We start from the raw sequence: 25,397 nt of genomic DNA, 5'->3' as shown, positions 1-25,397 counted from the left end.
GGCTAAACGGGGAGCGTGCAGGGAAGGAGCGGGAGAGCGATTTCCCAGAGAAAGCAGGCAGGCAGGCAGGCAGACACCGCCCACGCCCCCCTGTACAAAGCGGCTGGAGCCGCCGCGCCCCCCTCCCCACCGAGGGGACAAAGAGCTGGATCGCCCGCTCCCCGGGGGGGGCTTACCAGTCCGTGGGGCTGTCTTCCCCGATCACCTCCTGATACGAGGCCAGCAGCTCCAGGCGGTTCGCGCTGAAGCTCACGCCAGCCATGCCGGCGCCGACGGAGGGATGCTGCTTTCGGGAGCAGAGAGCAGTGCCGGAGCCGCGCTCGGATAAGACAGGCCGCCTGCCTGCTTGCCTCGGAGACACTGCAGCAGCGGCGGCGAGGGAGCCGGGCGGGCGAGGAGCAGAGGAGGCTCCGCCTGTGCCGCGCACTGGGTCCTAGCGCCGGGAGCACGGGCTCCCCCCTCCCGCCCCTGCCCCGTCTCCTCCCGGTTTCTCCACACGTGGGTGCGCGGAATCGGCCATCTTGCATCCCTTACAGCCTTGGCCAAAGGGTCCGGCCAGCACGAGAGAGAGAGAGAGAGAGAGAGAGAGAGAACGAACTTGCCCTGCCCTTCCCACCCTGCGTTGCCTTCAGGTGTAAGTTTTGGGCGCAAGAAATGGGCGCTCCCCAAAGATCTCTTGTTTCCTTACGGGCACCCGCTCGGAACTGTGTATAGAGCGCTTCAGGGTGAACTTCACCCAGTAAGGGCACTCTGCACAGACACTAATAGGATGTTTTGTAGAAAACGACTTTCGGGTTGTGATCTTTCTCACAACTACCGGCCAGGAAGGAACTGACCGGTTTACTTCTTCCAAACTGCATTTTCTGGTCCAGAGCACAGGAAAGCATGAACTCTTAAGGAAAACGGAAACTTCTCCTATGTTGCACCTTCTGGGGTGTTTCCTATTGCAAAGGCCATCGGGCGTGATGGCGGTGGGGTGGTGGTGGTAATCATATCCAGCACATCTGGTTATCATCAGTCTGGGAAAAGACTTGAGCAGGGAAGCCATCCTCAGCCCGTATGATTTACACCAGAACAATTGCATCAATACAGACAAGAGCAGCTGCGTATTTTGGTTTTTTTCCTCTCTCTCCAAATAACACAGATCCCTACTGCATTCTTTTTTAAAGTTAAGTACTACTTGCTGCATTTGGAAAACTGCAGGATGCTTATCCCTACCAGATTTTTCTAACTCACTCTTCAGCACTTCTCACAGGCATTAGATGTCTGCCTGTTTAGCTTCTCCAGGTCATTTTCTGGGACTGCTAAGTCAGACAAAGGCTCGTTCCCATAATGAGTGGGTGGCAGCTGGGCTGTCATGGCACCTTGCAAAATCCATCAAATGAGAGGTTTTCTCCCCCTTAGCCCTGCATTTCTTTTCTAGAAACCTGGCTTCCCCAGCTAAAGCCCATGTGGTTTCTAGTGGCAATGCAATCAAACTGAGCTGCTGTAAAGACGACCTGGACAAGGTGAGGAGTAGGGGGAAACTAATTGTCCCTGCTTGACATTGCCCATTTGTTCCACCTGTGCTTTCCAAAACTCAACAGGCAAATCTTTTCCCCACCCCCACCCCCACAAAAAACAAGTACAAAAAACCTGTCAGAACCAGAGTCTGCCAAGCTACTGTATTCAGAAATATTTATAAACCAAAAATCCTAGGAGTAAAGGTCTAGTTGGTATGGGGGAGGAGGGGAAACCTGCACAAAATATCATGGAAGTTAAAAAATATCCTAGGAGATGGTAAAGGCAAACAACTATATTGCTGCTCCAAAAAATACGTCCATATCATCCCCAGGAGTCAAATTCAATTTGAGGTGGCCTTTACTCCTTGGCAATAATTATAAATGAATGGAGTTTAACAGAGGTTTCCATGTATCCTAAACTCTTGTTATCATCTATCTTACAGTCTACTTATGGATGGTTAACTTCCTTGAAACAGTGACCTCAAGGCATTGATCTAGTGTGTGCTTTTGATGAGGCTTTGCTTCCCTAGAAAAATGTGTTCCATTGAAAAGTTGCCACATCACAATAAATCTCTCATAAAAATTAGGATCAATAATCATCAAAGGCACAAAGGGCACATCAAAAGAATCCCCAAAGTAGTCACCAAAACTGAAAGAATCACAGCAGACATATATACTATTTCTGTATGTCAAACAAGGAAGTGCAGAAAACACTTCTCAAGGTTATGAAGCCTAACGCAATGATTCATTTAAAAGGATAAAACATTTGTAAATAGGAGAATTTACGGTGGAGGAGCGGAGCAAAAAGAGCAGCTTTCCTCATCTCCAAACAAAATTTGAAATTTTATGATACCTCAGCAGGTGCCATGTTCCTAGGAATCCATCATAAACTTTGACTAAGTAACATTAGCGCATAAGCTTTTGCTGACTCCAGTATCTTCCTTCTTTTGATCCCACTGTGGCTCTTCTCCCATTATTTTTATAAACCCATGGACAGCCTTTGCACTAAACAGACTTGACTTGGGGGGTTTTTTCTCCTCACCCTCCAGGACTGCTTTTTCCCCCCCCCCACTGAACTATTCTATCAGCTGAAGAGAAACAATCTGTCTACTTAGGATAGTAAAAATATTTTGTCCACCTTCTTCCAGTTTAGGCCATTTCCTTATAATAGTCCCAGCTTGCTAGTTGCCTCTTTTCAAAATAAAATATGTGGTTTCTGAATTGCAGCAATAGTAGTTACTCTCTTAAGTACAATTAGAGGACAAGGAACAGAAAGAAAACAGCCCTGTGCTTTCAATGTCCATTATTTACATCAGATTTCTCCACTTCCAATGTTCCAAGTATTAGGAACTCCTAAACAATCAGAGTCCACAAGGACGAAGAATTAAAAGACATATTTTATTAGGGCACCAAATGTGGCAAGGAATCACAGACTCCTAGCTGAACAGCACAGTTCTGAGAAGTACATTTAGAGCAAAACACAAATACTAGGTCTTTGGTAGGGGTTCTTTGGGGACACCACTGACCTCAGAAGGTGTGTGCTACAATATATATATGTAAAGTTGTGTTCCTAGGTATAGAGTCCCAGATTCATCTCATGATGAAGAAGCAGTTTTTGCTAGTGTGAAGAAGCTGCATCTTGAAACTGTTCTTTCCTCCATGGTACTTCGAAGTAAGCTTTTTCTTGCTCTGTCGAAACTGACAACACAATCCTTTAAATAAGCCACTCACTTTCTGTGGTAGGGGGTCTCATATTTTTATTACTAGCAAGTGGCTTGGAGGAAAAGAGATTTAGGGTTTGGGGATTATTATTTTTTGAAAAAGCAATTTCATTGAGCAACATGGCTGGGAATAGATGTCTACAGTACTTGGGAGTGGAAATACACAGTACATAATGAACAAAAGGCAGAGCCAACCTGATTATGGAAGTCTTTTGCAAATGCTTTCTCAGAGAAGGGAGGGCAGAGGCTCGTTAGTAATGACATTGCAAAGGGGACAGAAAGTAATGCTAGTGAACTCTGGGGAAAGCTGCCTTCCCCCCCTTTCCCCTGGATCATTAACAGCAAGTTTTCACTGAATTAATGACTTCTAGGGGAAGCCAGCTGATGCTTCCTTTCAAGCACGCTATCATTTAGGATCCTTTACTAGGGAGAAACTTCTTGAGACTTTCTTTGGCTGAAAAGGACACAGAACTCTACTACAGTATCCTTCCCTAAGCTGGTGTCTAGAAGTCCTGGACTTCAATTCTCCAAATGTCTGGACAATTTCAATCACAAGTTGGATGGAGTCTGCAGGAGACAAAGTCAAACACATAGGAAGAACACCAGTTTAGGTAAAAATACAATAGTTGTAAACTTCCCAAAGTACTAAAAGGACCCTGAGGATTTTACCCTTTCCCTCTATGGGGAAAAATGGTCCAAGTGAGACATCTGGTTGGGGAGCTCTCTCTCAGGACAGGAAAGAAGGATGCAGAGTTTGGGCAGGCAGCAGCTTGAGCACTTAAGGTCTCCACCTCACACGTGGGAGAAAGCATGGCTCTTGCACAGCGGCTTGTCCTTTTTGGAATAGAACGTCTTGCCTTCCAAATTGATCTGGCAGATCTGTGGGAAAAAGACATTCTCCGTTAAATTCACATCAGTTCCTCACTCCCTCTCCCCTGATTTCAGCTTAGTAATAAAGGCTGGGGGGGGGGAGAATCAGTCTGAAAAACTCTGCCTCCTGCTACTATAGATGCACAATGCAGTTGCCCCCGAACATTCATTATAACTGTATGTCCTCATTTCCCCCAGGAGCTCTGCAACAGCAACCCTGCAAGGTAGGCTGGGCTGAAAAAAAGAAGACTGGCTCTACGCCACTCAGGTACTTTCCATGGCTATGGAAAGCTTTGAAAGGGCCTCCCGGCTCCTGATCCAACATCTCAACCGTTGTGCTACGTTGGCTCTCCGTTGTATGTCTTCAGCAGGAGACCTTCATGTTGCATAGCTCCAATCTCAATGCATAGGAAGAAGGAAGCACATCTGAAAATATGTCTTACGCCAGCCAGTCCTGCCCCCGGCTGGGAATAATAGCCTGCGGTTATTTTATAATACATTTCCCTGACGTCCAGCAGAAGTTAGTAGAATTAGATTAGTTAAAACCTGAGAGAGGGAAAGAGGGAAGAAACTGTCTTACCGCACAAACAAAGCAAGTGTCATGCCAGCTGAAGCCCAGGGCCTCAAGGAAACGATCACCGGCATCTATTTTGAAATCACAGCCACGGCACTTGGTTCCAAACATCTTGTCATAATCTTGCACAAAGGGGAGAGATAGGAGGACAGGAAAATGACATTCCTGAGCCAGCATTTTCAAACACTATTGTACCTAAGCTGGGGAAAAGGGCTTTGCTTGCGCTGGCTCCCATAACATGCATTTCCTATGGAATAGAAGTTTGGATGGCTTGGTGAGAGGGCCGGGCCCCCAAAGCATCTAGAGAGGTCCCAAAGCATTCATATATTGCAGCTTTATTTTACTTAAGGAATGCCGAGTATCAAAACTCTCCACGATTCCAGACTGGCGTCCTTCTCAGCCCAGGAGAGATTCTGAAAATTCAGCAGAGGATCTTCTGGCACTGCTTTTCTAATTTGTTATTAACATGGTAATGCTTCAAAATAAATGACAGTTCATTGGTTCTTTCCAGTGCCTGCACTCAAGTATACCACCAGTTCTACTTAACATCTTTTAGTCCAATCTACAACTCTGCTATTTCCGTTCTGGGTTTCCTTCTGCTTCTATTCCATTATTTGACCTCCCTCCCCCAGCTCCCTGCTATTATAAGCTAAGCTTATAGTCTAAAACAACTCGGGTGCTTGTTGGGCTAGAGATGGCCGACAAGCCTCACACTCAAGTCAAGCAAGGCTACGCATGCTATTAAGAATCCTGTGCACCATCCCCACCCATTTTCTGATGAAAGGCAGCTGCTTGTTCATCTGGGAGACGACCAGATTTGTTCACAGCATCCAATAACGGAATGGAGGTGGAAAGAGTGACTATTTTGTTAGTGAAATTACATCCCTCCCCCTATTTCCTAATGGAATATTCCAGAGCCGCACTGTTCAGAACCAGAATGAAAGGAGGGGGGGCGGCGGCAAAAAACAACAATTCCCAGCATGCTTGCTGGCTTTCTATGTGATGCAGGTACTAAACTATCATCTCCATAGTAACCTAGCAGAACTTGTACTGCCCAGCAACCATCAACAAAAGGTGATCAGACCAGGGACAGAGGAGAATTGCACGGCAAATATTTTATTTTGCAAGCTCTTCCTGCTGCCCAGGATAGAAAATCCAGGGCTAGCAATACATTCTATGATGTATGTTTCACCCAAGGCTTTCCTTTTTGGTACAAGATACTCTGATGCTACCAGGACCAATCAGGACGCTTTCCATCTCATCAGGCTGGAACGGCAGCTAAAGGCTTTCAGAAGGCTTGAAACATGGAGCCATGCCTCAATTATTCGGTATGCAGTACCTCTCTCGCAGTAGGGCTGCCCCTCTTCTATGTAGAAGGCACGATTGCGGATGGGTGTTCTGCAGGCAGCGCAGACAAAGCACTGAACGTGCCAGGTCATCTTCAGAGCATGCATAATTTCCTAAAGCAATACAAGAATGTGAGTCACTCCAGTGAATGGATACACTTTCTTGGCCGATATGAGGAGATAATTAGGAAAAAAAGAGCTTTACGGAGCACTTAGCATTGAACACGCTGTACAGCCATCATCTTGATAATCCTAGGCCAGGATGCGCTCAGGAGAGAAAGAAGAGGCTGGAGTAGGCAGGAGATTGATAAATATGCCTAGAGAAAGACGGACCAGGAAGTTCTAGCTTATAGCTCTTAAATCTTCAATAGTTTAGCACTCACTTCTGTTCCAGGCCTTGACAAAACAACCATATTACTCTCTCCTACGGCACGAGCCACCCTTGAATTAATACATTGTAAGCTTAAGGGTGGCCCTCCCGTTCTTTCTGGACTTCACTCTCCTTGGCTCAGCCAGACCGACTAAACTGGAAGGAGGGGAACTGTGAGGCAGGAACAGCTGAAGGGTTAAGAGTCACCAGGCTTTCCTAAGTGTCCCTAACTTACAGCATACCTGAAGCTGTAACCTGCTACCCCAAAGGCCACGTTTCACCTGAACTCACCCCTGTAATCTTCTTCTTGCACTTGGCACAATTGGGGGCATAGCGCATGTCGTAACACTTGGGGCAAAAGATGGAGCCCTTTTCCTCAAAAAAGCCACCCTCATCAAGCATCTTCCTGCACTGTGAGCAGGTGAACTCTTCTGGGTGGTAGTAGCGTCCCAGAGCCATCAGGTAGCGCCCCCTGTTGGAAAGCAAAGAGAAAGGGTTGGTGGTGGATTGGCAGCAACTCTCTTCAGTTGCTCTCCCACCAGCCTCCATTACGCGCATGGCAGGAAGCCAAAAAGCACACTCCTGAGACCCCAGACGTATTCAGTCCTCGTTAGCAAAGGCAATTTGTACTTTTATCTCCTCGATCAAGTGATGAGGGAGAAAAGAGAGGAATAGCAGGCCCCACTAGATGCTGCTAAAGTCCAACCGCCAGCATTTCTAACCGCTGGCCATGTTGGCTGGGTTGCTGGAGCTATAAGACAGCAGCAGGGGGAGAGCTCCGTGAGTTCCCCACCCTAGACGAAAAACTCCATGGCTTACCTGATGATTTTGTTGCACTGATAGCAGATGGGTGTTTTGCTAGCACTCTCCGGGGCTTGCTGTGCAGCCTGGACAATGGAGTTGCGGTTCTGCACAGGCGTTGGGGTGGCTGGCTGGCTGTGCGTGCTCAGCACAGTGCTAGTTTTATCTGGTGCATATCGCTCAGCGAAGGAAGGATCCACAGCCCAGGGTGGACGACTAGAAGGTCCCGTGATAGGTGCAGGCTTTGGAGCAGTGGAGCCTGGAGGAATTACACAAGGTATCTGGCACTTCACTTTTTACGGGGTGTTTGCGTGATCCAAAATGGGCAAGGCTAATGCTATGATTCTGTGCAGGTCACTGGGAATACCTTACGCTTCAGCTTTTCTTAAGCGAAAAGAATAAATCTGCTGCTAACCTATGCATGCACAGAGGACAATTTAAAAATTAGCTCAGTCTTTTACAGAGCTGAAAGCTGTAGCAGCTTCCACAATCAAAAAAGGACATTCTTTTGAGGTCCCGCACCCCCCAATCCCTCAACTTTCCTGCTGAGGGACCACCGTTCCAGCTGCCTTTCTCCCTAGCGTGCAAGGCTCCTGCTTACCATATCCGGGCTCCACTGTCAAGGCGGGTGCAGAAGGCAGATCTGGCATGGAGACCTGGCTACAAAATAACCAATTAGTTCCAAATGACCTGGCTTGTTACCCTATACTCAAGCAGAGGCTGGCCCTTCATATACACTTAACAGAGGAGAGAGAACCCAACCTAAATTCTTAGGCTTTTTTGGGGGTGGGGGGGCTTCCCCATTCCCCAGGCAGGAATTAAAACCAGGACAAAGAAAGCATAGGCTGAGTACTCTGTGTAGCAGTGACCCCTGTTGGCTGGTTTGGTTCTCCAATACAGGAGTTAAAGGAAGGGGAGTTCATGAAACTAAAGGGCAAGTGTCAGTTCTGAGCCCAGAAAGTCCGAAGCTGGCTGAGAAGAAAAGTATTCTTCCAACTTACGTGGAAAGGTGGCATCCCTCTTTTGCCCTCCACAGGACCAAGGAAAATTTCAATTTAACTAGCCTCAAAAGAAGGATTAAAGAACTACTGTACATAGCGCTGAGGGCAGGGACTGTTGTCTCCGCATGCACTCAGAAGAAAGAACATTTATTCCTCCATATAGTTTCCCTTCCTAAAGAGAGACACAGGAAACAACAGCCAGCTCTTCTCCAAGCGCCACCATGTTCCTCCAGGGCAGTCAAGATTGAATCCAAGGCTGCAGGGGAAAGTAGGGGTCTTGCACGCTTACAGAGGAAACGTCTCTTAAATAGTTGTTCCGTTGGGGCAGTTCCTGAGTCATTAAACAGCGATATAGAAACAATGCCTGGTTTTAATGCTGTAGGAGAGCAAACTCTACTAAGGTTCCCTGCAGGAGGTAGTAGGACTGTCCCACTCAGAATTGAAGATCCTGATTAAAACAAGGCACAGAACGCTATCCAGTACCTCTGATTGAAGGCATTTGCCACTGAGTCAGGAACAACAGTAGCTGGCAACTTATACTTACACTTAGGCCCGTGGTGGCAAACCTATGGTACGGGTGCCACAGGTGGCATGCAGAGCCCTCTCTGTGGGCACACGTGCCATCGCCCCAGTCCTAGGCCTTCAGCTGGGTTTTATAAAACCTTTTAACTTTAGGCCTTTGCCATGTGCAAAAAAAAAGGTTAAATCAATTAATTTCAACTTCTTGCGGGGAAAAAAATATCTTGAAAAGTTGGAATTGATTGATTGAACTTTAGTCCCACCCAGTCTGCCATTACCACTGCAGCCATGCTCACCCAATGGGCCACGCCCACCCAATGGGCCACGCCCACTGGGCACCCGATGATACATAAGTGGGTTTTGGGTTGCAGTTTGGGCACTCGATCTCTAAAAGGTTCGCCATCACTGACTTAGGCTGTGTGTTTGGTGTAACTGTCAGGAGGCAGCTTTGTAAAAAAACAAACTGCTTGAAAGCACCCACAGAACACTCCCATCTTCTCTGAATCATACTGGAGTGGTGCTGAACTATATTCTTAACATTTTAAGAAAATCAGCCAACCCAGCTCTTGCTACCTTCATCTCTCTTTGATGATTACATGCTTTTTGTGCTATCTGATAAAAGTATGTTGGGAGGACAGGGTGAGGATGTGATGTATACTTTGGTACAGCTTCGTGCTGTTTTCGCATACAACTCTAGTCACTGGTGTTTCGATGGGATCATATGCCAACCGCAAACCAACAGAATAATAGGACCGTGCTAGATTTCCCCAGATGTTCAGGCCTTGTGCCTGAAAAAAAGGGCATCCAGCTTATACGTAGATCATTGAGTAGAAATAAATCATCAGTGTAGAGCTTAGAGGGACATTTCAAGGCCAAATACTACCTCGGTGGCAGAGAAGAGGTGAAACCAAGTGGCAGTTTGGGTTTGTGTGATGAATCACAGAGGAAGCCACCTCAGTCCTGGAGCTGGCCTTTCCCAGCAGATGATCCAGGAGGAAGAGAGCAGGAGGCTACCTGCGCTTCAGCAGAAAATGCGGCTTGTAAGGAGCAGCGGGCCTGCACCGGAACAGAATCTCACCCAAAATAGAAAGGTAAAGAACTGAAGAAATGTCAAATGAAGTAAAGAGGCAGAGCACGCTCAGGATGTTCATCAGGATGTTCATCAATTATTTCCTTTCCCTTTCTTAAGATATCTACTTGGGGTGAGCTGAAAGAAAACACCCCCCCTCAGGGTGCAAGCACACAGCCGCCGCCCCCCCCCCCCCCGATCCCATGCAACAACAATTGTGGTATGTGATTTTATCTAAACTCTACTACCATTCTGATTGAAAGCGATGGACTGTAGATCTGAAAATGATCACACACACAAACACCTTTAAAACACACAGGCAACGTTTCTTCACATCAGAGACTGTCATGTTTGGGGAATCTCACACATTTTATCACCAGGCAGGAAACGGGCTTCTCTCTCTTTCTCATTGGCTCTCTTTCTCTCTCTTTTAACACAGATTGTTCCTCACACTTAAGATCCCCCCACCTGCAGTGGAAAGTGGCACAGCTCAGAAAGATCTGCCCCACATCCTCCCAGGCTGAAGAGAACAATGGAATGCGGGCACCTTAAGGAGGCTGTGAGGTGGTTTGTTCTGCTCTAGATCAAGGGAATTTGTCCTTTTCTTTTAAAAATCCACATTTACCTCTGCTCATACAGTGATTTGCCCAAAGAGTATTTTTTGTATCTCTGTTCCATGACAAGAACCGAAGGCTCAGCTGCTATCCTGTTTCTTATTCACTACCTAATAATGTAATCCTCAGAAAACAGTCCACAGAGGAAAGCGGGGAGGGGAAGAAAACTCCAGATTGCTGATTGGTTTCTGCCCCCAAAGATGCCAAGATAAAACGGCACCTGAAAATACTTATTTCTTATATATATATATACAGCCATAACTTCCAAAGACTCACAGCTATTAGCATCACAACAAAAACCAGACAAAACAATAACTGAAATATCCCTAGTAAAAAAATAAATATAAAGAAAATGAGGAAAGAAACAGTAATCCAAGTCATAAACAACAGTCTATTGTTCATTAATTTACAGAAGGCTACCACAGACAGAGCTAATCTAGAATAATCCAGAATACTTGTACTATTACTAAGAAGTGTCTCCTGGACTTCACCTCACAAATATGGGACACTATCAACACATTTCCCCAGGAGAGTTGTATTAGATAGGTCAATTCTAGTTGGAGAAAATGGTTTTGCAAGATACCAAAGTTGCAAACTATTAAGTATTTTACAATGTAGGTTAAAACCAGCAGTTCGTTCTCCACTCATAAAGGTTCCCCCGCACACGCATGCTAGTCGTTTCTGACTCTAGGGGCCGGTGCTCATCTCAGTTTCAAAGCCGAAGAGCCAGCGCTTGTCCGAGGACGTCTCCGTGGTCATGTGGCTGGCATGACTAGACGCCAAAGGCGCATGGAACGCTGTTACCTTCCCACCGTAGTGGTCCCTATTTTTCTACTTGCCTTTTTACGTGCTTTCGAACTGCTAGGTTGGCAGAAGCTGGGACGAGTAACAGGCACTCGCTCTGTTACGCGGCACTCAGGATTCGACCTGCCAAACTGCCGACCATCTGATCGACAAGCTCAGCATCCTAACCCACTGAGCCACCGCGTCCCTTCTCCACTCATAGTACAGATATAATATACTCATGCCCCCCCAAAAGGCAGATACCAAATAGACCGTCTTCAAAAGCAATCCATGGAGAACAGATTGCAGTATTCCAAACAAGCATTAAGGGCCCAAGTCTCCATTATGGTCACACTCAAGATAGGATTACGACTGGCATACTAAATGAAGACAAAGACCTCTCCTAACCACAACTAACTACATCTGCCCATCTCATCCAGCAGAAGGTTTCCAAAATATAGATCTCCTTCAAGCATAGTGCTCCGCCTCACCACCCACCCCAAGAAAACACTGGAACCAACAAAGAACCTCAGTGAACAAACAGCAACTTAACCAATGGATTCATCTTTAATCTTCTGTTTTATTCTATGCAGGATGCAAAACCTCCAGACATCAGGACAAGGCTTCAGTGGCATCTCTGGCAGGCCCAGGGTAGTAATGTATAATTATCATCTGCATATTTACTATCTCACCTCTGAACAGTGGATTACCTTTTCCAGCAGCTTTATGTTAATGCTAAAAAGACTGGAAAAGACCAAACCTTGTGCCACCCCACAAGGGAATGATTATTGACCCAAACTGTTCTCTTAATGTCAACCAACTGGAACTGAGGAAGAAACAGTACCACTATAAACAGTGCTTCTACTCCCCACAGTCCTGAAGCCACAAAAAAAGTCTAAAAGGATCATGAAGGATGCACTACTTCTGTGCATATCTCAATAAAAGCATCAGTTTGAGTGGCCAACTCCAGCTCTGTCCTATGCTCAAAACTAACCTTTAACTGAAATACATTCAAATAATCTGCTTCTACTAGACTGGTCTTCAATGAATCCTTGACAAACTTCTCCCCAGTGAGCTGGACTAGAACAGATAAACAAGCACCCAAAGGTACAAGAACAAGAGAATTACTGTGGAAAAGCTCAGAAGCTATTGCAAAACAATTCCAGCAATTGCTGCGTGTTAAATGCAATTTCTAGTCCAATCAATATTTAAATTCCTGCATCTTTCTCCTACCTGCTCAGTATACATGCCTGCAAGAGACTCTCTTTTGGGTGGAATGGGAAGTTTCCATTTGATCCATGTTTTGATAACAGCCAAATGTGGCATCAAGTTATTTGTTTTTGATTGTGTGACAACTGTTCCCAACCACCCACTCAAAAACCTTCCCTAAAAGAAGGTGTTGAATAGCTGTCAAAAATAACCAGCTACTGTAAAGGGACAATCTATTAAGGAGAGGCTCCACGGAAGCCTCCTTCAAGACTGCTGGCATTGTCATCTTCCAAATCCAAACCCAGCCAGTTATGCCCCCACCAATACTTTACAAAGCCAGCGAGGGCATGAGTATAGCCACAGTGTATCTAGTGACTAGATCATCAGTCTGTAGGTCAAAAGGATAATATGGTAAGGTGTCTCCTGATGTCCTCATTGGACATCACCCATAAAGAGTCAACACTTCAGCAACTCTTGAGTAAATATACCGTATCAGAAAATGCTGTGTGAAACAGCTACAATGGCCAGGAGGGAACTACACCTATTCATGTTCCCCAAGAGAGACCTAGACATACAAAATGAAGCTTCTAATTAACAGCCCACCAATGCCAGTTTGGTCTAGTGATTAAAAAGCAGAGACGGTGAGTTCTAGACCTCCCTTAGCCATGAAAGCCAACTGGGTGCCTTAGGCGAGTCATTCACTCACTCTCTCCTTAACCCAGCTCACCTCACAGGGGTGTGATGGTGAGAAGACAGGAAGAGGAAGATATGTTCCATATGTTCACCACTTTGAACTATTTATAAAAATAATAAAGGATATACACAAACAAATGTAACAGTGGAGAGCTGCACTTTTTTACTGCCATGATGTTTGAGTTTGAGCTCCCACCTATATATTCAGGTTGAGTCCTTGTTTTTCTCCGTCAACACTCCAAATGTCACATTTTCTGCCTCATCTCTCCCAGAGTTCCTCAATAATTTAAGGTGTACTCTAGGAGTAGTGAATACAATCTTGTCAAGAGCCTGAATCACCTCTTGATGCCTGGCAATAAATGAAACTACCTATCAGGTGCAGAGAAATTTCTCAAGTACCCCCCAGAAGCCTGCCTTGGACAGACCATTTTAATAAGTTACAGAGTCTGCAGAAATCCTCGGTGGTAGTACATCTCAAATGGATCAGGAAATGATCTGATCACAACAAAGAGATAGATATGCCCTCCACATCTGGATCACAGCCCAAACATTTTGAGGAAAATTAATGTTCGATGTAGGCCAATCTGCATGCATAGGAGCAGTGATTATTTGAGACAAGCCTATGGTTGCCAGTTGCCACAGAGGCCAGCAATCCTCTAGTTCTTCCAGACCTAACCCTTAGAGCATAGAGACCAATGTCAACCAGCACCAGAAAGTTAGAAAATTCCAAGCTTACAAGTGAACAGAGACTGCTTTCCCAACTGCATCCTAAGTGACCTTTCAGATGACACATAGGCTGGTACTGCACTGAAGAACAATTGCTCACCCACAGCTTGGTTTAGTTCACCAGTGACTCAGCATCTCCAGTTTCAGTAGCCTATACAATAATAAATAGGCAGGAGCCAGATATGAGAATAGAAGCATTTATTTTTTACTACAAAATGGAAAGTAGTAAGCGAGTCTCCATCTAGACTGCAAAGTCTTGACTACATTTCAGGCACTCAACAGTGGGCGACTATGGGGCGCTGTACAGATAATTCTGTATCATGCACGTAGGCCAAACATTGATAAAAACTCTTACAACACAGAATTGTAGTCAACAGAGGAGCAATGTAACATGCCCTCCATTAGGGAAAAGGACACTCTCGGTGCAGAAAGAGAGACAGAGCAATTCACCCCTCTTCCCGAGTCTGCTCTGATCCCGGCAAGAGCATCTGTATCGCACTTCTCAAACGTGGCTGTTTTCTGCAAATTAAGGCGCCTGGGTATAGATCAAGTGCAAAACAGACCTCTCCAAATCAAATTACGGGCAGCAAGATAGTTTTGCAATCTCTCAAGATCTCATCAGCCCACCCAGAAAGGAATGTCTATCCTTCCCTGAAGGTAGCAAACAAACACCAACACTCATAGCCGAGGGAGCAAGGAGAGGCAAAGGATAATCATGGTAGGGTGGAAGACCAGAGGGAAGACCCATTTTCTCTAACAGTTGTGGAGAGGCAGAAGGGGGGTTACCTGGAAAAGAGTATTTTTTTTTCATTTCCAGTCCAGTGCTGAGAAACTATATCAGAAAGTGGGAAAGGTAGACTGTACAGCCCTTACGGTTCCAAGATTTTATGCCGCCCAAGGAGATTTTTGAGCTGGTTAAACTGAGAACTACCTGTGCAGGTATTGGAGACTTAAGACCAAGGTTCAAACCCCCGTACTTCCACGAATTACACTACTGTGTTTCCTTGGGCCAGTCATTCTTCCTGCACCCAGCCTTGCATTATGACTACTGCATTGTGAGGAAAGGGCAGAGAGCCAGCCATGCATGTGATCTTACATTCCTTGGAAGAAGGCTAGTTTATAAATGTCATAAATACCTAAACAAAAACAAATGGCTAAAAATGCCACCTTTTCCTTGTAATGCTTATTCAGGAGGGAAAATTTTGACAGCCAGCCTGAGAAATCTTTCTTGCATTGGTAGAAAATGCCAGCTGTATATGAGCACCTGCTGTTTCTTAATTCAGGAAATAATTCCCACTTCAGTGGACATAGCTTCCTTGTATCAGAACGTTCCTTTAAGGTGGGGAAACTAGTCCTCCTCTCCAATGGTACAGCTGGATCCTAAAGTTTCTTTCCATAGATGCAGGAAGTGAGGTGTGGAATTCAAAGTGCGAGTCTGTAAAACAAACGTCTTCTGCTGATTTCTAATTCCTAACTAAGTAATTCTCCAGCACAGATCAATCGTTACATTCCAGGAGTTGGGGGGGGAGACTTCCTATTTTCAAGTTACACTCAACAGCCAGAAGGAAACAGACAGAAATGTGCCTGCCCTATTAACATCGGCATGGGCACACAATCAACAGAAGGGTCGAGTCAGGAGAGCAAGACAAGATCAGTCTACGCATCCTAGGAGAGCACATTCAGAGAGGTAGCTGATCGCTGGTGGTGCCAGTCACGCAGGTGAGTGTAACGGGGGCTCTGGAGTTCCAGGACAAACCTTTCTCTAGAAAAAGAAAATGAAAGGGAAGACAGACAGTGGAAACAGTAGTGGGGAGGGGGGTGGGAAAGAGGAGAGAGAAACAGAGTGCATGCAGAACACAGGTCACACAACGCCCAACCTGTTTCAATAGTACCCCATCCTCAAGGAGGGGAAAAAAGGACTTCTCTGTCTCCTCTTTACCCCAGCAGACAGTAATGCTGTGAAGCAAGTTATTCATACACCACCTCAAATCAGTAACAATTAAACAATAATTTAAGCCGTTAGCTTATGATCTAGTAGTCTGTCATGTGAACCCAGAAAACTAGCTTGATAAACCGTGGTTAACTATGGATGTATTGTATGAACTATCTGTGATAAGAGAGAAAAAGTGTCTCTGTAAGCAAGTCTGAAGCCCTAAACCCATCTCAGCTGGCATCCCTAGCTCTTGAGGAACTCGGGCAGAAATCTTCCATCTCTAACCCTAACAAATCCGAGCTCCAAAGATCTGGCCCTTCTTACCTGGCCGCCTTAAGATGCTCGTCATCTGGGTCTCGCACTGGCAGCAGCAGAAGGAAAGGAGAAAGAAAGAGAATCAGAGTTTGGGCCAATCAGGTTGGCAGATGGAAAGAAAAAAAACAAGATTTAATTAGGGCTATCCCCAAGAGAGATGGGGACTGGGCATAGTAGTTGGGGTGAGGGAAGGAGAAGGAGATGCCTGCAGAACATTTAGCTGCATCCCCAGAGGAGATTGCATAAGGCCAAGGGAGCATCCGCAGGGATACAAAGGAGGAGGAGGAGGAGGAGGAGGAGGAGGAGGAGGAGGAGGAGGAGGAGGAACAATGCAAGCATCTCACACTGACCATGGAGACCGAGCGAGAGAAGGACCAGAGCTGTCACCAAATCTCAGGCACCACTGCACCCATTTCCTGAAGTGGCAGATCTGAAAAGCTTGCAATTTCCCACGAGTCTCTACCGGGAACTGGCCACTGTCAGGGATGGGAAAATAAAGCTTGCCGTGGCCCTTAAATGGTTTCCACCGAAGGGGCACTTACTGAATTCTGTTCCTGTGAGATGGGCCAGAATGCGGAAGGAAGGAGACTGAGTAGTCCCAGTCCGTGGTCGCCAGTCCTCCGTGTCCTCAATAAGTCTCTTTTTACTGGCATCGCTGGGGAAGAAAGCCGGCAGGCTCACCAGCCGCAGAGAGTGCCTACAAACAGACCAGGGCACTCAGCCAGAACTGCGCTAAAAAGAGAAGTCGCCAGCCATGCATCGCACACAAACGCACACACATACACATGGCAATGAATCAAGAGACAAGGCCACTCTAAAGGGCCGGATCAATGACCTGTCCTTCAGAAGTAATAATGAGATCCTGAAGCTCACCCCATCAGTCCCTGTCCACCGCCGGTTAATTTTCTGTAGCTGAAGAAATGCATCAGCTAGAATTGCAGGTGGCTGAAGGTCCAGAGAGTCACAATCTTAACCGATGTGAAGGGTGAGGGCTCTGAAGGCTGCTTTTAATATCCTTCCCCGCTCCCGTGATTCTACTTACTGGGAGGAAGGGAGACTAGGCGGACCATACTCTGGGAGGAAATAGGAAGCTCTCGTATTTGCACTTCCTTCAAGCAGAAGGGAAACCTTTTCATCAGGGGGGCTGATCACCTGACTGGGGAAGGCTAGAGAGCTGGTATGTCACACTTAGCATCAGTGGCAAATTATTTTCTAAAAGCTGTTCAGCAGTGAACGTAGATGGGCTCTGAGGAGCCGCACACAGGAAGCTTTGGGCTGACTGTCCACGATGTGAAGCTGCAGCCATTTTCTCACCTCTGATTAGGACACACTGCTTCTGAATGTGAAGGTGCCGATTAGGGAATGTAAGTCGTAGCTGTGAAGTGATTTATTCTAGCTCCTTTCTGTATCAATGTCTTTGGCCCTTTCTGTGTCCATTTTCAAAGCAAACACATAAAATACAGAGTGTCTGCTTGTACAGCTCTTATTGTGAACTAAATCTCATTTTGTTTTGTCCCGACTAGTCGTTAAACGTCAGCAAAGTTCAGACCTTTCCCCCCCCCTAAATAAACCAATCAATGCATGGAAATCCTTCTGCAGGCCAGAACAAGGGGAAAATGTGTGCCAGAACAGCCAGCAGATTGTAAGAATTTCCTTCAAAAATCCTGAGAAGCAGACTATTTGTGTGGGGATAAGGGTGTGTGAGTGTGGGGTTTATGTGGGTGTGTCCCGGCAACCCGCCTCTACAGAAAGGCTACAAAAAAACCCTAGTGCTTCCTATCCTGAACACCACCAAAAACCTTCTGGTTGCAGCTGTTCGTAATTGTAAATTGCAATCTGGCTGGAGAGAGGGACAGAGAGAGAGAGAGAGAGAATGTTTCACAGCCTTCAAGGCCTGGCTGAGGCTCCCCATTTGACGGAGGGCAGCTATAATCCCAAGGACATGCAAAGCAGTACAGGCAAGAGAAAACAGGGCAATCAAAGAAAGCACCAACACTTTAATCCTCACCTAAAGAATGGCTCAAGAGAGAGATACCTGGGAATATCTGATCCCACAAAGGAATCACCTTAAGAGGGAAAACTGGATTTTCTTTGAAGGATTGGAACAACCAACAGTTAAACTGTAATCAGGAGTTAAATATGAACTGCTTCGTGGGATGGGGTGTTGATTCTGACTTAACAAAGCACTGAGTTTGTTAACGGGCTACTCCAGTGCTGTTAGATTAGGCAGTAACAGGGCTAGCTGGAGTCTGGACTAATGTTTGACTTTGTGAGAGACAGGCCTTGAATCCTGAGCTTCCGTGTCATAAAGTGGCCTAGTTTGCCAGGTGACGCTCTAATATATCCTCCTAACCTGAGTGTTTGTAAAAGAGTTGAATTGTAGCCGTGGGTGTCTCAGGGGTTGTTCCCCGTAACTTTTGGGAGGAACATTTGCAAGCTGTGAGGCAAGAACATCCACATGCAGTACAAACATTGCTTGACATAGCCATCCTAGCCCTGGACTCTATTCCCAAGTCTTACTGGTCCTCCAGGTAGTAATCTCCATAATCAGGTGGTGGGTTATTTGCAGGCACATCCTTCACCTTAGGTGGGTGAGCAGTCACCCTGAGGACAGGAATAGCAAAGGATAAGAGAAAGCAAAGTACCAGTCAGGTAAGAAAATATTATTCCCTTCCCAACACAGCAAGAACATTCACAACTCTGCTGCAGTTAATGTCCCTGGAGATATCTGCAGCTTCCCTGTGGAGGAGAGAAGCCACAAGCTCCCTGCCAAATTTAGCACCAATTCCTCACCCTTATCTAGGTCAGACAGTCACAGTTCTAGATGAATGTAGAGTAGGAAGAGCTGCACCAGACTGCTGTCCCAGCCGCAGGCAGAAGCACCAGACCCCTCTTTTAGAAATCAAACCTTTTTGGTAACCTTGACCTTAGGCTAATATGGTTTCTTGCCATACAAAGAGGTCTTTTCACCTCCAATTATTCCAAATCCCAGGAAAATGGCAAAATTAGGACCTTCCTGCATGAAGAGGATTTGATCAAGGTGGTGCAAATAAATTCTGCTTTTCTTGCTAGGTGAAAACAGCCCATATAAGCCCGTTGTGGGCTTTGAAACTCTCTGTTCCCCCTCCCATCAAAACAAACTTAGGATTTCTTTTTTTTTTTAAATTCCATTTATATCCCGCCCTTCTCCGAAGACCCAGGGCGGCTTACAAGCTTAGCATAGTAGCCTTCATTCTATGTATATGCCTGCTTATTAGGGCTTTCACACACACCCCAAGCGGCATTATTACAAAGTCAGCTTATTGCCCCCAACAATCTGGGTCCTCATTTTACCTACCTCGGAAGGATGGAAGGCTTTAAGAGCGGAGAATTTCCCACTCCTTTCACAACCATACTCCACCACCACCCAAAAAATGGGGTGAGCTGGGAAAGGAGAAACCTGACATGGAAAACATCATGCAAACCTAGCAAAAAAGCTACAGAGAAGACCAAAAGCTTACTGACTTGTCAGGAATCTGTGCCTGCAGGAGAGAAAAAGAGGGAAAGAGGGGGGAAAAAAGACAGGAAAGGCAGACAGATTAGAATCAAAAGCAGAGAAAACAATGATCCCCTACTCTCTGAGTAGGCAATGGGTGGCCTTCAATCAGGGCATCCACAAGGGAGCCAAAGCAGCAGAATGGCAGGCACAGCCAGCTGATTGAAGCCCAGCCCTTTTTAACATGCACTGCAGGCAAGTAAAATGATCGCCCGTTTCGATTCCACTGACACCCCTTCTACCTCTGGATCCCCCTACATCTGTTATCTCTTAACCTGACACCCATCTTAAACCAGGAACTGAAACCTCAGCATATTTGGAGGGCTCCAATTTGAGAAAAAGTATATTAAATCATGACATGTGTAATCACCAATCATCATAGCCTACAACAATGCTGGGTAATAAGCATGCTGTGTGGTGCAATCCCAAACAAAATCTAGGACAAGAGTCTCCCATCCAAAGGAGAAAAAAAACCCTTACTTTCTAAAAATTCTCATTTCCAAACAAATTAAGAGCAGTCCTCACTAGTTATATTTGCATACAAATAACAGAAAGTTTATAGAAGTCCTTTGCTGAAAACTACAAAGGAAGACCCGGTCAGTTCACAATGGAGTCTTCACAACTTCTTCCGTACTAGAAATTGTTGCACAGAAAGCTATCCCTTGCTAGGGAAATAAAGTAATGCTGAAACAACTAAGTATTCTCATTATTCCACCAGTACCACTAATTAGCTTAAATAAATAAAGTAAGAACCAGTTGAATACATCTAGTTAGAAGGGCTCACCTAAAGCATCTTTATATTCAGCAACATTTGAACTGCCAACAACTTGCATGCAGTTAAGCACTTCTTCCACACTTTAGCAGCTCATCCTGGCAGAAAAAGCAGGCCAACGTTGCTGATTCCAAGCATATTCTTTTCCCCTCCCCTTTTGCTAAGTTTATTAATTTTACTGAATTAATCCCCATCCACCCTGCATCCACCCACATTTACCCTATTTTATAAAGACAGACAATAATGAACGTGTAGATGCAGCTGGCTTGCTATAATATGCTATCATTACAATCAAACTATCTGATATATGAATTATTAGGGATTGGTTGGTAAAAAGAATTACAGGTACAATAGAACTTATTCCTTGGGCTGGTCAATTATATCAAGAGGCGAAAATAATGAGAAGATTTGGTGCTGTTAACAGACTTCTCAATCCTTCAAAAGTGGAGACTGGAGGGCCACTTCAATATGATATAACAACACAAGAATGCTTTGATGATCCTGAGGCAAAGAAGCGAAAAATGACATGGCAAAGGAAGAAAGCAAGAATAAGACTGAAGAAATATGGACATTCTTAAGAGGCCTGAAATAGATAATACCAAAATAGACAGGATGGTACTTGGATTACGAGAGATTGTTTTGATGAGTAGATAAAAATACTAATTAAAAAATAAAAATAAAACACAGATGTATGAATACTAACATTGAAATATTGAGTTCCTTAAATGATATGGATTAAGATGTATATATGTTAAAAATGATAGAATGTAACTAATATACTTGGATGTAGTGACACGAGAGGATGTATTAAATGTGGGAAACGGAAGAAATTTTGGTTAATTTTTAATATGTGGAAACTATAAATGAGAAACAAGAATATTATATTGTCCTCCTCCTCTTTCTCCTCCATGCAATTGGTATCCTAATGACTACTATTCTATATTGTACTACTAATATTGATATGGAAATGAGATAAATAAGAAGTGTATTACATTACTAGGTATTGGAGAAAATTGTGTAAAGGGAAAGGAGGTTATTTAGCAATATGAAAATGAGAAATTTCAAACGTTTAATTTTAATATCAATGTAAAATTAAAGCTAGAAAAATATATAAGGTGCTTGATGTTTTAAAGATGGAATGTTAAAATATAAAATATACTAAAGTATTGATAAATATAAGAAAACTATTAAATGACTGATGGATAGCAATGAGAAATATATTAATTTAGATAAGAGATAGCATGCATTAAAGGAAAAAAGAGAGAGGAAGTATTGGTTACAACAATTTGGAGATATGTAATAATATGTATTTGTCTGAAATGGAACTATTGTAACCCAGATACCACGTTGCTTTTTAAAGATACTATTGTAATATTGGAAAACTAATTAAAAAAAAGAACATATTCCTTGGGACATCTCATTATATTTCCAAATTCATCTATTGGGTTTTCCAGAACATGTAAGAAGGCTCAATGTTAAAAACTGAGTTGTTATCATTAAAAATCACAATTTACTGGCCTGCCAGTCGGACATTCTGGACTGAATGAACATCTAAATTGGGGAATGGTTTTACTTAGGAATTGCAATATCTTTTCCAGCCACAAGAGGTCACTGCAACATTAGAGGTTTACATTTTTCAATGGGGAGGAGGGGCATTCTTTCCCACCAGGTGCCCCTCAGTGGAAAGCCACACATGCACAAGTTTGCATCCACAGGTGTATAGAGGATGGCCAGTGTGCAGAGTTTCACAATCACATCACTAGTCCACCCTCACCCCATCCCAGATGGCCAGAAGCACAGCAACATACCCATTGTGCTGTGTGGTGCAGACGGATGCAGGAGGAACATACCGCACGGGTTTCGTCACCTGCCCGGGCTGCGTGCTTGGAGCAGGGTTAACTCCAAAGGGCCGGGCTGTCTTGTTGAGGGCAGAACTGGGAGTGAAGTTATATTTGGGGAGCTGAGAAGAAGGGAGTGCGTCCTAGACAAAACACAAAACGACAATGCCCAAGCTGGCATGGCAGGCAACATGCAAAAGCACCCAATAATCAGGCAGAGCCAGAGGCCACAGTGTCCCAGATGGAAGCCAGGCCATTCTTTGAGCACCAAGGCAATAAATACAAGCTGGCACAGAGCAGTTTCAACGTAAGCCAGTGGTCCATCTCTCTCTGCCTCTGTTTATTCCTAAACTGCCTTGTTCAGGAAATCCCCTCGAGGGCAGAAAGGGCCCCTCTATGCTGCCCAGAGGGTCTGCAGGGAGGCAATCAAGGTAATCAATTGCTTTCCATCCAAACAGCGGAAACAGGCATTGACACGGACACATGCTGACGTTTTAAGGAGCAAAACCAAACCATGCAAGTCTCTTTCTGTAAGCCTCATCTCATTTCCCTCTTCCAATCAATGGACCTGACTAAATGAATGGGGTCTTCCAGGGTAGCCCTACCAAGATCTTGGAGAGGCCAGGATCTGACCGTTTGCCTCTCTAGTGTGAGAAGCAAAGACCCGATTCAGGGATCAACATGCCCCCCCCCGCCCGCTACTTGTACCTTCAAGCTTATATCCCCTTGAGAATTGTACACAGTTACACCGGGATATGCCCACATCCCAGTTCTGACTTCTGAAGTACCATTTAAAAATAAGCTAACAATGAGCAGTAAGCCAGAAATTCAGGAAGGGGAAAAAAAAGAGGTACTGCATTCTATAGTTCTTTAAATTGCCATCCTATATCAGAACATCACACTTAGATAAAAATTAAAACACCAGATGAATTCTAATTCTTAGATTAATTTTAAGAAAAAGTATAAGGAGAGAAGAATTTATTTATTTATATACTTGGTAATCCTTGGCATACAACCATTCAGTGACCATTCGAAGTTACAATGGCACTGAAAAAAGTGACTTATAATCAGTTTTCACACTTACAACTAACTGTCGTGGCATCCCCATGGTCACGTGATCAGAATTTGGATGCTTGGCAACTGGCATGTATTTACGGCAGTTGCACTGTCCTGGAGTCATGTGATCACCATTTCTGACCTTCTCAGCTGGCTTCCCACAAGCAAAATCAATGGGGGAAGCCAGATTTACTTAATGACCGAATGATTCACTTAGCAACTGCAATCATTCGCTTAACAACTGTGGCAAAAAAGATCATAAAACGAGAGGGGGGAAAAAATCATTTAATAACTGCCTTGCTTAGCAACAGAAATGTTGGGCTCAGTTGTGTTCATAAGTTGAGGACTATCTGTATCATAGTTAGCAACTACTCATCTCCCTCATAAAACGAATCTGGGTGGTTTACCAAACTCAGATGCAAAAACAAACAAACAAAGCATTTCTACTCATTGCCGAGAGATTCCAATTGGAATTATTCAGGAACTCAGCATGGATGTCCATTTAGAATAAGAAGGCTCTCTGTATACCTCCAGACACCTATAGCTATTATTTATTTGGGTATTAAAATAACTATCTGAACAAAGATTGTCTGGCTTAGTTGCAAAATGTTGCATGATCAGAGCTTTCAAACTGTGGAATATTTTTCACACTTCTATCCAAACTGTGCATGGACATTTATTATCCTGCTTTTGAAACCCATTATGTAACTATGTATTACAATTTTCTTTGTAACTAAGAAGCCACCTCCAACCTTATTTCACAGTTTCCCAAAGAGAAGTGAGAGAGACAGATAGAAACAGCCACAGACGCACCTTCTGAGGTTTGCCTAGGAGATTCTGGACTCTGCAAGAGAAAAAAGTTGTTAACAGAGGCACTGCCTAAGAAGTTGAATTCAGCTAGACAATTTACAATCAAAGCTTTCTGCAAATCAGCACCTTTGCTGCAAGGGATCTACACTGCTGCAACCATCTGTAACCATGGAGAGCTAAAGCAAATTAGCATATGCAATGCAGCTCCTTTCACACCATAAGACATCTGGAAAGGAAGCTTTGGGGAGAGAACAGTCATGAGAATTTAAATAGTTCAAAGAGTGTGTCTGGTTTTGTTTTTTTCAGACTGTCTAGAAATTCCTGAGGTGAAGAAATAATATTTCTCCTTTGCATTCTAACCTACTCTTTAAAAAAATGATTTTATCAGTTCAGATCACTCTCTTGTGAATATCACCTTGGGTATTTGCATACTCTATGTACTTCCATACTGACAAAAGTGTAGCAAAGAATCTATAGTCCTCGTTTAAGGACTGCCTTGGATAGCAATCATTCAGTTAACTACAGTGTTGAACAGGTAACTTTTGCAAGCAATCATCATTTATGACCTTCACAGATCCACAAAACAAAGGAAAGCTGAAGTAAGATTTTAAGCACAGTAGTGGTTTCACTTAGCAATTGTTTTGCTTAACAACCAAATTTCTGGTCACAATTGTGTTTGCTAAACAAGGACTGCCTGCTAAGTTACAGACTGAAAATAACAGGGGACATAAGATGAAACTGAGATAAATCAGATATGTGCTTTCCTGTGCTTTTGCATTATGACAGAATCCTGATAAACAGGATTTTTTTTGCGAAAGGACTATGTTGGACAGTAACAATAACACAGAAGAAATGACGACTAATAAGACATAAATAAAAAAAAACATTAGGGGTAACTTTCTGATAACACATTCTCAACTTCCCTTTCGGATATTTCTCCAACTACTAACCACAACTTAGATATACAATACACACTTATTAAACATAGAAGGCTATTGCTAGTATCTGATTCAATTCTTTCATCTATTTTTTTCATTAATCACATAACCTCCTTCGTAAAAACCATATTCCAAATGTCTCTTTTTTTGCCCTGCTGTATAATATGCAGCTTATATGGAAGTCATTACTGCACACATGTGGTCAGACTTCTATTATGAATATATATTGTCAATTTTGCCATTGCTGCACATTCTCCAATTATGGCCTCCCAATCTGGTATTGTCAGCAAAGGCCCTCTTTTCTAATGTTGTACCAAATTTGTTCTTGCAGCTGTCAGCACGTATCTTATTAAATTGTAACACTTTTGATTAAAAAAATTCTGGGATTGAATAAAAATGTTT

General features: G+C 44.2%; 2 protein-coding genes across 6 annotated transcripts in view; both read right to left on the bottom strand.

The window, feature by feature from the left end:
• Positions 1-390, bottom strand: part of DBN1 (drebrin 1) — a 45,764-nt gene extending 45,374 nt beyond the window's left edge. The window contains exon 1 of the mRNA XM_081320995.1: positions 177-390. Within this exon, the coding sequence (XP_081177121.1) occupies positions 177-262 (86 nt within the window). The 5' untranslated portion in view covers positions 263-390. The remainder of the gene's footprint in view (positions 1-176) is intronic.
• Positions 391-2,881: 2,491 nt separating this feature from the next.
• Positions 2,882-25,397, bottom strand: part of PDLIM7 (PDZ and LIM domain 7) — a 59,863-nt gene continuing 37,347 nt past the window's right edge. For 3 of the 5 annotated variants that reach the window (XM_081317378.1, XM_081317379.1, XM_081317377.1), the window contains 8 exons: positions 24,061-24,091; positions 22,162-22,334; positions 7,786-7,844; positions 7,203-7,443; positions 6,675-6,855; positions 6,007-6,127; positions 4,674-4,789; positions 2,882-4,102 (listed from right to left, as the gene is read on the bottom strand). In XM_081317378.1, the coding sequence (XP_081173504.1) occupies positions 4,016-4,102; positions 4,674-4,789; positions 6,007-6,127; positions 6,675-6,855; positions 7,203-7,443; positions 7,786-7,844; positions 22,162-22,334; positions 24,061-24,091 (1,009 nt within the window). In that variant the 3' untranslated portion in view covers positions 2,882-4,015. Of the gene's footprint in view, positions 4,103-4,673; positions 4,790-6,006; positions 6,128-6,674; positions 6,856-7,202; positions 7,466-7,785; positions 7,845-16,055; positions 16,093-16,588; positions 16,744-22,151; positions 22,335-24,060; positions 24,092-25,397 lie in introns of all 5 variants that reach the window. The other 2 variants (XM_081317380.1, XM_081317381.1) reach the window with 2 other exon arrangements.

This window comes from Vipera berus (genome assembly GCF_964194415.1).
Source record: "Vipera berus genome assembly, chromosome: 2".
Taxonomy (NCBI): domain Eukaryota; kingdom Metazoa; phylum Chordata; class Lepidosauria; order Squamata; family Viperidae; genus Vipera; species Vipera berus.
This window is presented reverse-complemented; position numbering and strand designations above follow the sequence as displayed.